The sequence below is a fragment of the Trachurus trachurus genome (genome assembly GCF_905171665.1).
Source record: "Trachurus trachurus genome assembly, chromosome: 8".
Taxonomy (NCBI): Eukaryota; Metazoa; Chordata; class Actinopteri; order Carangiformes; family Carangidae; genus Trachurus; species Trachurus trachurus.
The window spans coordinates 12,483,583-12,499,871 of NC_139905.1; the positions used below are offsets into that span (position 1 = coordinate 12,483,583).

General features: G+C 41.6%; 2 protein-coding genes across 3 annotated transcripts; both read right to left on the bottom strand.

The window, feature by feature from the left end:
* Positions 1-1,748: 1,748 nt before the first annotated feature.
* On the bottom strand, positions 1,749-4,380 carry LOC310990476 (frizzled-2-like). Its single transcript, XM_083977860.1, has one exon. The coding sequence runs from the start codon at positions 4,221-4,223 to the stop codon at positions 2,577-2,579; it is 1,647 nt and encodes a 548-aa protein (XP_083833986.1). The 5' UTR covers positions 4,224-4,380; the 3' UTR covers positions 1,749-2,576.
* Positions 4,381-11,645: 7,265 nt separating this feature from the next.
* Positions 11,646-15,046, bottom strand: ccdc43 (coiled-coil domain containing 43). 2 transcript variants are annotated; one of them, XM_083977827.1, is made up of 5 exons: positions 14,855-15,046; positions 14,118-14,208; positions 13,216-13,351; positions 13,006-13,055; positions 11,646-12,236 (listed from the first exon to the last, which is right to left on the bottom strand). In XM_083977827.1, the coding sequence occupies exons 1-5, from the start codon at positions 15,026-15,028 to the stop codon at positions 12,049-12,051; spliced, it is 639 nt and encodes a 212-aa protein (XP_083833953.1). In that variant the 5' UTR covers positions 15,029-15,046; the 3' UTR covers positions 11,646-12,048. The 2 variants fall into 2 exon arrangements, with proteins under 2 accessions (XP_083833953.1, XP_083833954.1); XM_083977828.1 differs by lacking the exon at positions 13,006-13,055 and having other exon boundaries at positions 11,646-12,259; positions 13,194-13,351.
* Between the last annotated feature and the right edge of the window lie 1,243 nt (positions 15,047-16,289).

Genomic DNA, 16,289 nt, shown 5'->3' on the forward strand with positions numbered 1-16,289 from the left:
CGGATTAGAGACCACTGCCTCGAACTGGGTCTGTTACGTTACAAACCTCAGTGTCTTCCAATTCTAAACCTGCACGACAGGTAAAGTCTGTGTAAAAAAATCCCCCTGATGGATCATGCAACATGTACTGTACATCAAGATCTACTCAGAGAAAATTACTTTGAGAAGCGCTTTTTTTTTCCTGGCATGAGTTAAATGCAGAGCATCTGACTCCATTTAGTTCTGATGGTTTCAGATCCAAAGTTTTTAGTCGAAATATTCACAAAATCACAGTCACGTCTCTCCTCATTTGGATTCTCCTTTTCTTCTCCTCTTTGTTGTTTTCCCCTGGAGAAAGACAAAGGCAACCAAATAACACTGAATTTTCCATTATGCTCTCCAAACCCCCCCCTCCTCAAAAAAAAAAAGAACAACCTTAAAACAATCTCACTCTCTCTACCACCAGCACCCCACCCACATGCCGCTTCTCTTCATTCTCTCGCTCTTCATTCGTTTCTCTGCTTCAGTGCAAAGCCAAACAAGCCAGCCATTAAGTTGAGTTAAGCGCAGGAAGTGGGCCTTCGGGCCAGACGGCACTGTTTACAAGGAGCTAGTCAGGTTTCAGCAGCGCTTTGAAGTGAGCAGCACACAGGAGACTGTCTGTCACTAAGCAAAGGCCCAGCACCGCTCCACTGACTCACTCGCATTCCCCCCATTCATCTGAGCGCAGAGAGGGAGGGAGGGAAGGAGGGAGGGCCGAGGCAGAGGGGGTGTAAGATGGCAGAATAGAAAGAGCACAGGTAGATTTATGGGTTTTCCGCCCTCAGAGTATCTGCTCCTACCTTTAATCAGTCTTACTTGTCTGTTATTACAAGCCATCTTTATTTAACCCCAGATAAGGATGCAAGTAAGGCAAACATCAACTTGTCCAACAGGTCATGACTTTTATGAGAGGTCCATTGCTCTGCTAAAGCTCATGTCAGTCGTTAGACAAAAGCCTGCAGAGGTGAAGTCTATACCAGCCTTATGTGCCTCTGTGCAGTAACAATGTGAACAGCACACAATACTGTATGTGCGTGCAGCTCTCAAATGCTCGGAGCCTCTGCTCTGAGGCAAGAGGATCAACTTTCTCCAACACACCCATCTACTTCATGACATCACCGCAGACAAGGTTCAGTTTCAGCCATGGATGGCTTGGGGGATTCCAGCTTGGCACAGAGCGGAGAGGCTCCAGAGAAATAACACCACAGCAGATCTGAACACCCTTGTTTTCCTTGCACCAAACGGGGCAGGCAGGAACATTTTCACACCTATGCAACAGCACAAACTCCTCTCTTGCCAGATGATTCTTGTTGATTTAACTGAGCCCTTCACTCTAACAACAGGCAGAGAGAGGGCTCCTGTTTTGTTTAGCACTCGGAGGCGATGTTCGTGTACATGTGCGAGGAAGTCCTCCGCCGCATTCTTACAGGTTGGCACCTGTTTCTCAGACACAAAACACGTCGATGCGAAATATTTCAGAACATAGGCCACTGACAGAGTGGGTGATAAGTTCAGTCAACAGCTTTGCCATAAACTCATTCCTCGTATTTCTCAGACGACCACTGTCTTGTGTAAGAAGCTAATTCCCATTAAGAATTCCAATAATCTCTTTTACTGTCGCCTGCCAGTCTGAGGCAACAGATGTTCAGGTGTGACACCATCCCCCTCCCCTCCCCCCTTGAAAAAACATGGCTGACCTTTTTATCAAAGAAAATAACTCGTAATTAAGACAGTATTTAATCATTGAAATATAGTGGACATAAGGAAGGGCAAAAAAGAGAGAGAAAAACATCAAATACTGTTTTTCCTTTTAAACTAGGAATGCAAAAATCAAACATTTGTTATAGTTATTTGATGATATCTGAAACTCGGCACATGTTTCTGGTTAAAGATGAAGTGAAAATACAATGGCCTGAACCAAAAACGCTTCTTGGATATCATCCAACAAACTGAAATGTAGACATTCTTTACATCTATAAAAAATAAAGAATATGATTCATAAGCAGCGATTAATAATAATAACAAAAAAAAGAGGAGCATGGCTACCTATGCTTATGTGGCATTTTTACAGTGCAAAAGTAAAGCAGGTACACTGGCAGATAAGGAAAAGTATTTACTTTCTTTAAATACAAATATATAATTTTGTGTTTGTACAAATACTATTTACAGTTTCACTTAATTACACATGAAATGCTCAGGGATGAGAATAAACAGTCATTCGTCCACAGCTCATTTCCCCGCTCTGTGTGCTGGATCATCACTCCCCTTGAGTTTATGGTGGCTTTTAAGAAAAGAGCCAGCGAGAGAGGTGGAGGGGGGGAGAGTGAGTATTTCAGCACATGGCATCCATAGCGATGCTTTTTATTTGTTCAGACAGTGAGGTTCAGTCCTTGTTTATCCAGCTTGTCCTTTTGTCGAACTGGAGCCCTCAGTATGGCGTACGTGTGTAAAGCTGAGGCGATTGCAAACGCTGTAAGGCCACTCATGAGAAACAGGTTATAACACACAAGTCAGTCCCATGCAGCAACATACAGATACAGAGTCCTTTTTTTATTCTAGACAGTGGTCTCCCCATGTTTTCCATTTGTCAGCCTCGTGTAGAACTTGTGCCAGGAGTGCAGGGTCTTTCCAGACCAGATCCAAAACCCAGAGGTGATGCCTACTATCAGTGTCATCAGGTATTTGATCATGTAGACGGTGAAGTCTGGGGTCATGCGGGGCCCGGTCTGCAGAGGGCAAGGGATGGCCAGGCTCCTGCAGTTGTGGATGACCCAGCTGCGCTCCCAGTGAGGGCGGAAGGCCTGCTCGTAGAAGAAGCAGGCAATAACAATGGTGGCCGGGACGGTGTAGAGCACGCTGAACACCCCGATCCGCACCATGAGCCGCTCCAGCTTCTCCGTCTTGGTGCCGTCGTGTTTCATGATGGTGCGGATCCTGAACAGCGACACGAAGCCGGCCAGCAAGAAAGAGGTCCCGATGAAGAGGTAAATGAAGAGGGGGGCCAGCACGAAGCCCCGCAGAGGGTCCAGGTTGCTGAGGCTGACGAAGCAGACGCCGCTGAGCATGTCGCCTTCGATCTGCCCGATGGCCAGGATGCTGATGGTCTTGACGGCCGGCACGGCCCAGGCCGCCAGGTGGAAATACTGAGAGTTGGCCTCGATGGCCTCGTGGCCCCACTTCATACCTGCTGCCAGGAACCAGGTGAGGGACAGGATGACCCACCAGATGGAGCTGGCCATGCTGAAGAAGTAGAGCATCATGAAGAGGATGGTGCAGCCTTCCTTCTTGGTGCCTTGGACGATGGTCTTGTAGCCATCGGGGCTGAAGCCTTCATTGCACACTACTTTGTCCCCCAGAAAGTAGCCAGCTATGTAGGCTATGGAGACCATGGTGTAGCAGCCAGAAAGGAAGATGATGGGCCTCTCGGGGTATCTGAAGCGCTGCATATCAACCAAATAGGTGGTAACAGTGAACAAGGTGGATGCACAACAAAGCACAGACCAGATCAGAATCCACAAGCGGGAGAAATGAATCTCTTTGTCAGTGAAAAACATGTTCCCACCGCTTCTGGTTGGCTCACAGGGGGCTGCACAGTCCTTCTCCGCCAGAAACTTATAGTTCAGATACGGGGGCACTTTGAGAACAGAGGGGCATCGGAAGGGCCTGTCGTGTGTGGACACCACTGTCATGTCCTGGGTCCCCGGCACAGGCATGATGGGTGGGACGGTGGCGGCGGCGGCGGAGGAATCGTTTTGGCCCACACAGATCTGCCCGTCTCCCAGCACGGGGAAGTTTTCACAGCGCAGCCGATCGGGCCACTGGAAGCCAAACTTATTCATGAGAGCCTCGCAGCCCTGCTTGGCTCTCTCGCAGATGGACCTGCAGGGAGGGATGGCCTTCTCCAGGACCGTGCACACAGGCGCGTACATGGAGCAGAGGAAGAATTTTAACTCTGGCGAGCACTGTACCTTCACGAGGGGGTAAAACTGGTGCACCTCCAGCCCCGCGTCCTCCTGGTTGTAATGGCCCACCAGATTGGGCATGATAGTTTGGTTGTAGGCTATGTCCGTGCACAGAGGTATTGTGATCTGCTGGCAAAATCCATGGTCCGGGACGACTATTCCGCTGTCCCCCTGGTACTGGGCTGATATAAGCAGAGGCAGTAGCAGGAGAGCAACACGCCAGGTCGTGTAAAAAGTCATCTTCTCAGTCTTAAGACACGAACTCTATCCCGTTTAACTTGCTGTAGTTGCTTTGTTTGGCGTGTATCATCAGTTCTGCAAGTAGTAGCCTACCTCTGCAGCAAGAGTAACTTCCCACTGAGGAAAAAGTCTGGTGGTCTGATCTTTGCGCTTGGTCTCTGCTTCGGACGCTGCTGGCTGACTTTTTTTCTTTTCCACAACTCCGTCCCTCACCACAGTCAAGGCAACCAGAGTGAGGAGCATGACTTCCGGTAATGACTTTCAATATAAAATCCTGACAGCGGAGCAGCGTTTTTAGTTTAGGAAACCAAGGTAGCAGGATAGCAACTACACTTTCTATACTTCCGTTTACTTCATATATATATATATTTTTTTTTTACTCTATAAAAATTATGACCGATGTAGGATTCTTAAAAGGCCACAAAAACTAAACGAAACCCATTTTAACCTTAACCTAAACAAAACCTAACCTTCAATAATAATACTAATAATTATAATAATGATAATAATAATCTCATTCAAATCCGTGTGCACCACTTTGATAAAAGTGCGTGCTTTTATTTTGAAGGTTAAGTCTCTTTTACCGGTGTCGTTTTTGCACAGGCAAAACTTGACTCCACAGCTGTATTGCGTGGCCCAACCAGACTTTCAAGTTCTCCCTTTGAACTAATAAGTCCACGGAAGGAGGCAGACGTTTGCCAACTTTGTGAACATTTGTGTTTTTATGTGTCAATCAACACGTTTCAGTGTGAGAAAATGATCAAGAAAATGTATTCATACATAGATAGTTGAACCGAAATTCCTTTGTTTCAATTAAATCAAGCTACTTAATTAATCTATAAATGGACAAATATGGATATCCTGCAAATAATGATATATTATATAATGATATTTTTTTAACAATAAAAAATACTGCTACCACTAATACCCCTACTAAGTTACTACTACTACTACTACTACTACTACTACTAATAATAATAATAATAATAGTAATAACAATAATAGAAAATAATAATCTTCATAATTTCGTTTCGTTTTGGTAAGTTATATCCACTACAAATTAGACTCTGAATTTGTTTGATACTGTGTACAATACCGTAACTTGCCACACCACGGCCTGTGACAGAAGCAGGTGTTGCTAGAGTGCCTATCGTGTTGCTATGCGATCAGATCATTTGCTTGATGTTAATTGGACCAAAATCGTAGTCGTTACGTCATCATCGTCCGTCTCAGCCAATGGGCGCTCAGGTCGCGAGGGGTGAATGGAATGGGACGTGGGTGGGGGTTGAATTACAGGGCAGGGGGGCACGCGACCACTCGAAGATAATGTACTGACCAAGAAGAAAAACTGTTGAAGTCTTAACTCACGTAAAACAGGTAAATTAGTCCTCCGTGTTTGACGTATACGATTTTTATTCACATTACCTTCATTGTGTCGGTGAAGTTAGCCAAAATTTGACCGGTAGGAAATTAATTTTAAGGCAAAATCCAAAATTAGCCAAATTATCGTTAACAACTTGCTAACGTTAGCTTGATTCACTAACGGCTAGTTTTTTTTCATCCAGCTAACGTTAGTTAACTTTAGCTCTATCTGAAAAAGCAGTCCGCTAATGATAACTTTCACAATGTCATACCAAACTATTAACAATGAGCACTTTTATGTATTTTGTACATTAGAAATGGAGTAAAAGATCAGATCAAGTTCAAGGGAGTTCAGAATGGCATTTGACGGGCATCACAGCACAATGGCGAATTCACTCTTTCCGACATATCAGCGTCAGGTAAGTAACTTACAGTAGTAGCAAGGACGATATAGAATATCTTTGGTAGTAGGTTTGGGTCGTCACCTTCATATTTTTTATAGGACACTTAGGTTTTATGAAGTGATAAAGAATACCGAATTCAGTTCTTGAAAAAAAAAAAAAATCCCAAAGTTATTCAAATGTAATGAATGAGAAAGAGAGATAATCAAAAGTTAAACAAACTGACTGCCTTTACAGAGTTCTGTAGTGGTAACGTTAGTAGTGTGTAAAAAACATAAACATTATTAAAGACCTCATTCAGTTGCCATTTCTCCCTGAGGGTGAAAAGATTCAAATCCACTTACGTACCTCAGACACCAAGCTTAACCTTTTTACCATCACAGTCATTCAAGTATATTGACAAATGCAGATGAAAAAAGAAAATTAATAAAAGAGTTAGTTTTATTCAGTGTGAATTAAAAAAAAATAATACTGTGAACAACACTGCATAAAATCTCAGGGGGTCATTGTGAAAAAGCCAGGAGTTAAAGAAAACCCCCAATGTTGTTTTATGAGGTTGAAGTCGTTTTATAATCTCATTTAGAGCCCAGTTTAAAGTGAAACAGCAAAAAGAGCAAATCCTTATAATTGGGTTCATCGTTCCATCATAAAAATAACTAAATTTCTTTAAATCAACAAACTCACTTATTAATCAATGAATTAATCATCAAACTTAAATTGTTTTATTTGTCTTTTTACATTGTTAAATTGTTTCAAGTTTCTTGGCACCAACAACAGTTATTCTCAATAAGTCTTGTGTTTAGCATTGATCATCATCAGTGGGAAGAAAAACACAGTAATAATTTCTTTTTTGGATGAGCTTCAGTTTGTTTAACTTTTGATTATCTCTCTTTCAGGCTGGCGTAAATGTAGGTGGTGGAAACAACGGAAACACAATATTGCCCTTTGTTTCTGTCCCTACCATCTCACTGCAGGAACAGGACCAAGTATCCTACATGCCTTGGTCTCACAATGCTCATGATGATCCCTATGAACTTATCAATTCTGTCCAAAACAGCATTAAAAACAGGTATCCAATTGTATGTATGTTCAGAATAAGTGTGTGATATTCACTTCTGCCCTTTCCTAAATGTAATTCAAAAATGTTGGGAAATCACATAGCTATATGTATGTAATATGATTTGACATTTTACTCTGGAAAGGAGAGGCAATACACTGAGTGAAAAGAAATAAAGCCATCAGCCATGCTTTTAAATTAACGTTTTCAAAGAAAGAAAGGAAAATCTGAGTGTAATTCTGACAATGTGTTTGCTTTTTTTGAAGGAAGCCCACTGATAATACTGATTATGATGGAGAGACTGATCTACAGGGTCTAGTGTCAAATATTTTGGATGAAGCAGATTCACAGGACAGTTTCTTCAGTGAGGGGTATGTCAGTGTTTAACGTTTTAACCTTTTAGTGGTAGGATATATAATTTACAGTTTGTATTAAATAATTCATGGCATTGATACTGCAGTGTTTAACACACGATATTGAGTATATATGTTCATGTTGTAGTCTGTAGTTATCATTTATTTATTTAACATGCATTGTATTATTTATATAGACATTAACAGGAAATTCTTTATTCTTCTTTTAGGAGCCTACCTACATGTAATCCTGTCTGGTCTCCTAAGACATTGAAAGAAGACCTGCAACAGTATTTTCAATCAGAGGCCAAAACACAACATCCCACCTTTCCTCCAAACTATGTATCCCGGGAGGCTTTCAACAAAGCACAGGGACAGTCGATGGACAAAGATGTTGAGTTTTGTCAACAGTCCAATGGCCTTGCTACCAATCAACAGTGGCTTTTTAATTTATCTAATGGAGACAAGGAAAGCTACACCCTCCGTCCTCAGAAACTGCCACCAGGCCTGCCGGTGCACAACATGGGGAATGGATACCCACACACACAGATTCAACAAAGCAAGTATGACAACACGTCAGCCGATAAAGACAGAGGAACTCATCGACCAGTAAACAATTTCCCTGACCTCTGTGATGTCTTTAGACCTCAAAGCGAAATACACAGCCCCTGCTTTGATCCTTACTATGAAGACCACTACATCCAGAGCGGTGCCAAGTCCACGACTAATGAGCAGAATGTGCCACAAGACATTAACCAAATGGTCAGCAGTTTTCAGTCGTTCATGGCTGGTGAGCATGATAGCCTCAGTCGCAGAGACTTTCCAAACATGCACAAGCAGGCATTTGGCATGCTCCACGAAGATGGCATGGTTGAACGATGGAAAATCACCGCTCCTGCAGTGTCAACACAAAGTGCCCCTGCAATGCAGACCCAAAAACAGCTGGTGGGTGAATTTGGGATAGTACAGAGGGAAAGAAATGGAGGAGTTAGAAAACAAACATTCAAACATGATGCCTTTCAAGCTCTACCTGGTTTCAACTCTCAAAACACAGAGTACTTCCAGCAACCACCAGAACCACTCTCTGCATCTGTAAAACTCCCAAACCAATACAAGAACAAGATGAGCATGCAAAGAGAGAACATTCAAGAGAACATTTCAAAACACCACATGATGCAGCAGGACCAGATACAGAACAAGCCACAGATGCAGAGAGAAAAGATGATGATGCAAATGTCCGGCTTTCTGGGAGAAGGCGTCTCCACCAGACCCTCAACCAACATTCGCATGAGAGAGGGCGAGAAGAAGCAGGTTTTCTCCCATTTTGACCTTCAGGGCGGCATGCAGTCTCAGAGGTTTAATGGAGAAAACAACATGATTGGTTCAGGAAATACACAGCAATGCATGCCCTACATATATCCCATCTGTGACTTCAGAGGACGTCCCAGCATGCCCTTCAACTCTAACCTCAGCTCCAGATCCACACTCCCCTATGAAAATGGCGGCCCTGGCATGGATGTGTGCGACATGTCGGGCAGCGAGTCCGCAGCTTTCAAGTCTCGTGTCAGTGACATGATGAGACGTGGAGGAGAGAGCAGTTACAATGGCATGGCGTCTGCAATGATCACTTCAATGGTGATGAATCAAGGAGGACCCATGATTCGGCTTTACTTCTCCCTGGATGAGTGTTACGAGCAGTGGAGGTGTTTGGAGAAGGAGAGAAAGAGGGTATGCTTACCAAATAAAATTTTGTCTAGTCAGAGAATGTCCAAATCAGAACTGTTCAGAAGAGTTATTTTGTCATGTTCTTATTTGTTTTCTCATTTAGACAGAGGTGATCCTGAGCAAGTCATTTCTTGGGAAACGGACTACAGCAGGGGCCAACACTACTCCTCCCAAAACCCCACCGAACCCGACACGAGTTGATCATCTCATTGTTAAACAGAACAGGGAGCAGGCAAAGGTGAGACCCCTGAATACATTGCTTCTATACTGACATCTGCAGGTGAGTTTTGTCACAGCTACTATGTTATGCTCTGAAGGTGTGCAGCTTAATTTTGTACATTTGAATTCTTCTCAGAGAAAAACCACAGGGAATACCTGTTCCTCTTGCAATGCAACTTTATGGGACTTGGTCTTGTTTTCTTTTTATGGGACCTTGTTTAAGAAAGTAAAAAATCCAGAGGTTCAACTCTGAGCAGCGAGTTTTACCTCTCTTAACAAGTCAGTTTATAAATCCAACAGCAAAGAAGCATAAATCCCATCGGCTGCCGTAACTTTGGTGACAAGTTGAAAGTTGAAATATTCTGTATCACCTTTTCTGATGTGTGTGTCCATCTTGTAGGTGGCAAGTCTTCTGGATCGGATGGAGTCTCTGCGTAAAATTCCCCTCCATATCGGCATCCACACGGCACTGAACAGGCATCAGATGGCTATCTGCATCACCCAAGCACGACGCAAGGAGGAGTTATCCAACATGTCCAAGCACCAGCAGCAGAGAGCTCATTTCACAGAGGACAGAGGTAACTCATATTGTCATTACACATAACTACAACCCTCTGTCTGATATGCAGCCCGTCCTAATTTTGCTTTAATTTCTTAGATGTCCAGCTACTGGTCATCGCATTGAAGGACCTTACTGCTACTACGAGGAAGCTCCGCAAAGCCCTGTGGTGTGCTCTCCAGATGACACTGCCACGACCTGTGAAAAGGGCAGACCACTACGTTGACAAGGAGGCCACACATCCAGAGCAGTACTCTTCTCCCTTTGAGGGATACTCTTTTAAATTAGGATTTAACAGGCAATAAGCATGAGGAAAAGGTCTTGATTTAATTAAATCCACACCAGAATTGCCCGTTGATTAAAATTCCCATGGACATCGGGGTGATGTAAAAACATGTTTTAATAGTATTACTCACCTGCAAGTCTATAGTGACGTTTTACCTGCAACACATTGATCACTGCAAAATATGAGATGAATGAGATTTGAAGTTTAATGATGACTGCGTGTTTTAGCAGTAAAGACCTCCAGGGCAATAACTTTGGTCATGTGGGAGTTGCATGAAATGTAATTTATGCTGCTGCATCTTAACTTCGTTTCATTTATCATTAATTAGTGTCAGTTCTAAATTTACACCAATCTTGATCCATCACAGTTATATTTAAAGACACTATTTATATGAAGGGTTTCAGCCAATTCTTCATTGTTTTACTTATTTATTGGAATGTAAAGGAACCGCAGTTGTGGGTATTCCCAAGCAATAATTGAATCAAAAGGGCAGTAGTTTAAAAGTAACATGCTGAATATTAAAGTGTTTTCTGAAATGTTCCGATTTGTTTCTGCCGCTTCAGGTTGTCTTATTTAACTTTAATATGCTTTAATCAGAAAAAAAGTTCTATTCATACTGTATGCAATTTGGTGAAGTTTGAACTGTGAAAGTACTCAAACTCCTGAAGAAAAATTTAAGTTTTAAATATAAAGTGTATCAATCACATATTTTGAAAAACATGCATTATTATTAAGCTTCTTATCAGAGATATGTTACATAGTTGTTAAAAAATTAAACTTGAAATGTGCTAAATTATACAATGTTTTCTGAAATGTTTTAGTTAGTTTCTGAAACTTTAATTTTGACTTATTTATCTGCAATTTAGTCAAAGGTTTAAACTGTAACAATAGATACTGAAACTTTGAACGTTGGGGTTTTAAATTTAACTGTATTAATCACATGCTTCACCTGATACTTTTCATGTAGTATGATCAGATATCATTATCATTAAACTATTAACTGTTTGTCCACTAGGGACTGAAGCTTGTATGCATAACCAAGCGAGTAAAGCTCCAGGCATTAGTATGGAGACTTACTCTGTGTCAGCACTATGGTTTGTGAATATTAATGCAAGTTGTTATGTTCCCTTTAATTTTATGCTTGAAAAACAAAGCATGTGTTCATCCTTTGTTTTTCCTTTGTTTCTTGCCATGTAAACTGAAAAAAAAAATAAACAATTCAAATTGCTTAAAGTGTTTTTTTATTACCTTAAAAAGATGATGAACCTCATTATAAACATTCAGATCATGGTACATGATATATTTGAGGTATAATTTAGCAACCGGTCCTTTTGTTCTTATTCTCACACAATGCATAGACGGTAAAACTCAAACCGAGAGCAATGAAAACTTGCCTTTAGAGGTTGTGCAGAAAAGGAAGGCATTTGCGAGTTGTTGGCACAGAGGATGATAAAAGAAACTACCAAAATCAATCCAATTTATGTTTTTGGTGAATACTTTGTTCATGTTGGGGGTAACTTTCAGGGGTACCATAAGCGATACTGGCAGAGACTTAAATAAGTATTTTATTTTGTCATTGACACAAGACTGACTATTGCAATCATCAGATGAAGATTTGCAGCTTTATTCCTATGACCACATACTTCACATATCAGTGTCCAGACCTGCACAACATCCAGCACATTGTTGTTTACACAGAGAGCTGCAGAAAGTATTTTTCACAAGGAGGCTATGATGAAGTCATTCACATACTGAAGGTGCCAATGAGGTTCAACTAAAAATAGGCAATGACTTTTTTCTTCTTTTCTAATTTTTGTCTTGTTAGAAAACCTTTTCCTAAATAAAGTGTCCTCTCTCTTGGTTTTATCTTTTGCGTTCACCTTTCTGTGTCCTCTTCTTCTCTTTATCTTTCCTGTCTTGTTTGGCGAGTTTGTCCTTCTCCCGCTGCATCTTGTCCGTTTCCTTCTTCTTCTGAGCATCATCACGAGCCTGGTCCCGCTTTTGCTTTTGTCTGCTCAGCACCTCCTCCACGTTGGTGTTCTTAAACAGGGCTGATACTCTCAGTGAAGGACAGCTGGATGAAAGCAAATGTACTCTGCTCATGCATTTCCTCTGCATACACTAGTGGTGAAAAGTTTTGGAACACTTCCATTTTTCCAGTTGTTAGGATTGTAACTTATGTCTTTTTCAGAGACATGTTGTAATTGTACTAATACTGATACGCTCAATCTGCTATATTTTCTATGAACGTAACATCTGTTTTTACAGAAGAGTATTGGGGCCACTCATGAAAAAAAAAGAAGAGGAGGGGGAATCTTTTTTCTATTATGCACTTTGAGAATAAAGTCGAAATACATTGTCGAGAGTGAAGTCAAGATTTCCTCTCTGGTCCATCAAATTAGAAGTGGAGTGTGACTGAAAATTGCATACATCCTAGTGTAAACGTAATAAGTAGGTTATGCAACTGCATACTTAATTGATATCATCGATGTGTCTTCAACTTATTCTTGACATTGTATTTTGACTTTTTTCTCGACATTTCAACTCTTTCTCAACATTTTGACTCAATTCTCAAAGTGCATAATAAAAAAAAGATCCCCCCCTCTCACGAGTGGCCCTCTTACTCTGCTACCAATACAAACTGGAAAGATGTAAGGCTGTTCTAAAACTGTGTCACCCAGTACATAGGTGTAAATGATAGTAAGTATGTTGTGTAGTCAGAGTCATGCAACTGTTCCACCACCCACCCACACACACACATACACACACACATCTTTGACTTGAACAGCCTCCGATCACAAACAGCTTCAGAAAGGATACATTTATCATTCCCTGGAACTGGACTTATTGGCTCCTCCTCTTCAGCTTCAGTGCGTTTGTCAAGGAAACAACTGAATGTGTTTCTGAGGGTAACATTCACTGGATGACAAAGCATCTCCCTTATATACTGTATATGTTACTGTACAGTTACAGTAAAAGATCATTAGTACATGGATGTGTACACTGACCCTCTTAAAAAATAAAGGATATTCCTCCTCATCTGTCACGTTGGCATATTGGGCAAGGAGGGCCTCTTTTCTTTTCTTTGCATCTTGAGACACCTCCTTCTGTTTCACCACAATCTGAGCCTGCTTTTCTATCAGGCTGGCGATAGCCTGGACTTCAGCTAAAGACAAAAAAAAAACAAAAAGACAGAACAGAGTCAAACTGCAAATTAACCACAATAACAACACAATCACAATGAACATTACAATGAAAAAACATCTCTTTTCAGTCAGTTTGAGGGTAAAGTAACAGAAGGAGCCATGAGGACAAGCATCTAAAACTGGAGTACTCATTGTTTTGGTTACGTAGACAGTACACTGTCTCTTTGCAGTAATAACAACACTGATAAAAAAAACAAACTGTGTGGAAATGACTTTTTAGCATAAACACTCCCTCGGAGCACTAAAACTTTTCAGTAGACTCAGGAACTGCTTCTGTTTAATTCTTTTTTAGGAAATGTTAATCTCTCTGCAAAACAAAGTATCGTTGCGCGCTTGCCTCCAAAACTCAAAGCAAATGATTTCAAGCTCAAAGAGCTAATCCCTCTGTATGTTTATTTGGTATTGAAGACTTAACTCAGTAGCAGGCCGTCTCTGCTGTTTGGTCAAGATTTAAACGTGCCGATGAGCCTGCTGTCCTGATTTGGGAGTGAGACTTCTTTTTGAAATAATTGTGTGTCTTTTTTATTTTTTTATAGAAACTTTTCAGTACTGTATCTACTGTTCTGCAAGAGTTCCCCAAGATCCTGCCAACCTTAATAACCTGTTCCCTAAGAGCAGATCTTTAAAAAAAAAAAAAAAAATCTTATTAAGAAAGCCTCTAGGAGAAAAAACATCTCACATTTCATTTATTTTGGGAATAAGGATTAATCAGAGTGACATATTTACCATCAGCATCTTTTCTTGCTGCTGATCGGCTGCAGCACTCTGTCCACTCCTTGATGATCTGTTTGCAGACATCTTCCAAATTGTCCTCTTCCTGCACACAAAGGACAATTCAGAAGTCAAGTTCAGGCTACAGCTCATCAAATTAACTCAACACACAGCTGTGCACAATGTGCGTCTCTAACACATGACGGTATCTGATTGGTCATTTTATTTTGTATATACTGTACATTGTTTGTGTGGTCTAATTGTAGATAATTCTTGTTTGTTAATGCTTTGATTGTTATTCCTATTGTTATGTTTTAAGCGGACCCTAGAAAGAATAGTTGATGTGTAATATTGCATCAGCTAACGGGGTTTTAAATAAAATACATCAAATCAGCATGACATGGCATCATGGATTCTGGGTAGTACAGCCGAATGTACCAGACTACCTTTAGGAAATGTAACGAGTTATACAATAGTACCTGCCGCCTGTATTACTCAGGACTACAACTAAGTTTTTTAAAAATGGCAGATTTTTAAATGGGGTTTGGCGCAGCAGGGGAGAGCAGCCTGGACCGCTGACTGCAGCGCATGGATTTCAGCTTAATAAACACTGCTGTGTCTCGTCTTAACATGGTCATCCTACTCCATAAATGACAGCTGATACTCAGTAACGCATGGCGGACGAGACGGACAGCAACAAATGAGCCCGCAGCCTCGGAGGCTGAGCGGGACACGCCGCTTCGCTTATTCACCAGAAATGCGGATAAAATCCCTTGAAGCGTTTCCTCCTTCTCCTCGACAGTCTCGTCTTCTTGTAGGACTCCTAAAATGTAAGCCCCGTACACCTCACGGTCCACCTCCAGGGCGTCCAGCCGATCATTTAGCCACCTTTCAAACTCCCCGGCGTCTGTCCCGGGCGCCGCCATCTTGGCCCTTTGGGGTCCTCCCGTGGCTCACGGCTGTCCTTTGTCATTGCCTGTCAAAAAAGGCGAATAAAGGCCACAGTCTATGATAAAGGCCTGCGCGGGTCTAATGCATCCCTTTCTCCTAACCAAAAGACGAATTGACCTCGCATGTCCGAGAAACTGAATCAAAAAAAGAAATAAATAAAGAAAAAAGCTAATAGTACACAACTTGAACAGCGAGTGCACTGACACTGCTAACTGCCGCCTGTTTGTTTGTAAATGCAAAGTGTCAAACTCGACGAGATGTTTCGCCATTCATCATAAAAATACTCGTGTAAGTAATGTTTTGTGGCATGTTCATGTGACATGTCAATTTACAATTTGTTTTACATTTCTGAAATATATTTCCCTACACCTGTCTTCATTTTATAGGCTACACTTAGTTTTTCTTGCACTGTATAGGCTAACTCACTCCAAAACAGTGAGGGGGTGCTCCTTGAGTAAAATTTCCACTGTAATAATTTCCACGTCTTCCAACTAAAAAGTTTTAAGCTTATCACAATCAGCTCCACATTAACAACTGTTGTTTCACAGCTTCAGGTTATTCTGATGCAAAATATAGGCTAGGCCTACTATTGAATTTGGGGCTGCATCTGGCCACAGCAGGCCTAGGCTATACCTTGCATTAGGATTTGCACTGCTCCTGGCCCTGCCCTGTAATATACAGCTTATATTTTTCCCCCCTCTATCTCTTCACCAATCATCTTGCCAAATCACCACTTACACTCATGTCATCTTGTTGCCCATCTGTGTTGGCCTGTTCCTCATTGAGTCATTGTGGAGCCTAATTTGTCACCTGTAGAGTAAATCTGTGAACTAAGGTCCTCAGTACCAGCCATGTAATGAATTACAGCTTGTAGTCTATGAGCATACGTCTTGTCAACTGTCTGTTTGAATGAAAATGTCAGTGCGCAACTTTGTCACGCTGCTAGCCTGGCTTGTTGAATTAATTTCACCAGCCAAAATTTCAATCAGTGCTAAATGCCCACCATTGGCAGACGCATAAGTGCCCGGGGATACTGCCATGAATCCCAAAGTTTTTGATTGAAAATTAATGTTCGATTGTCCCACAGTTTACAGAAGTAGTACTTGTGCACTCACTCGTAGGCTTTGAGCACAAGGCTTGCCAGTACCAGTCTAATTGAAATGCTGATTTCAAAATAATCAGCTATTCTTTTGTAATTCAGTGGGCAGCTGGCAGTCAAACAGCCTTTGGCAGAAC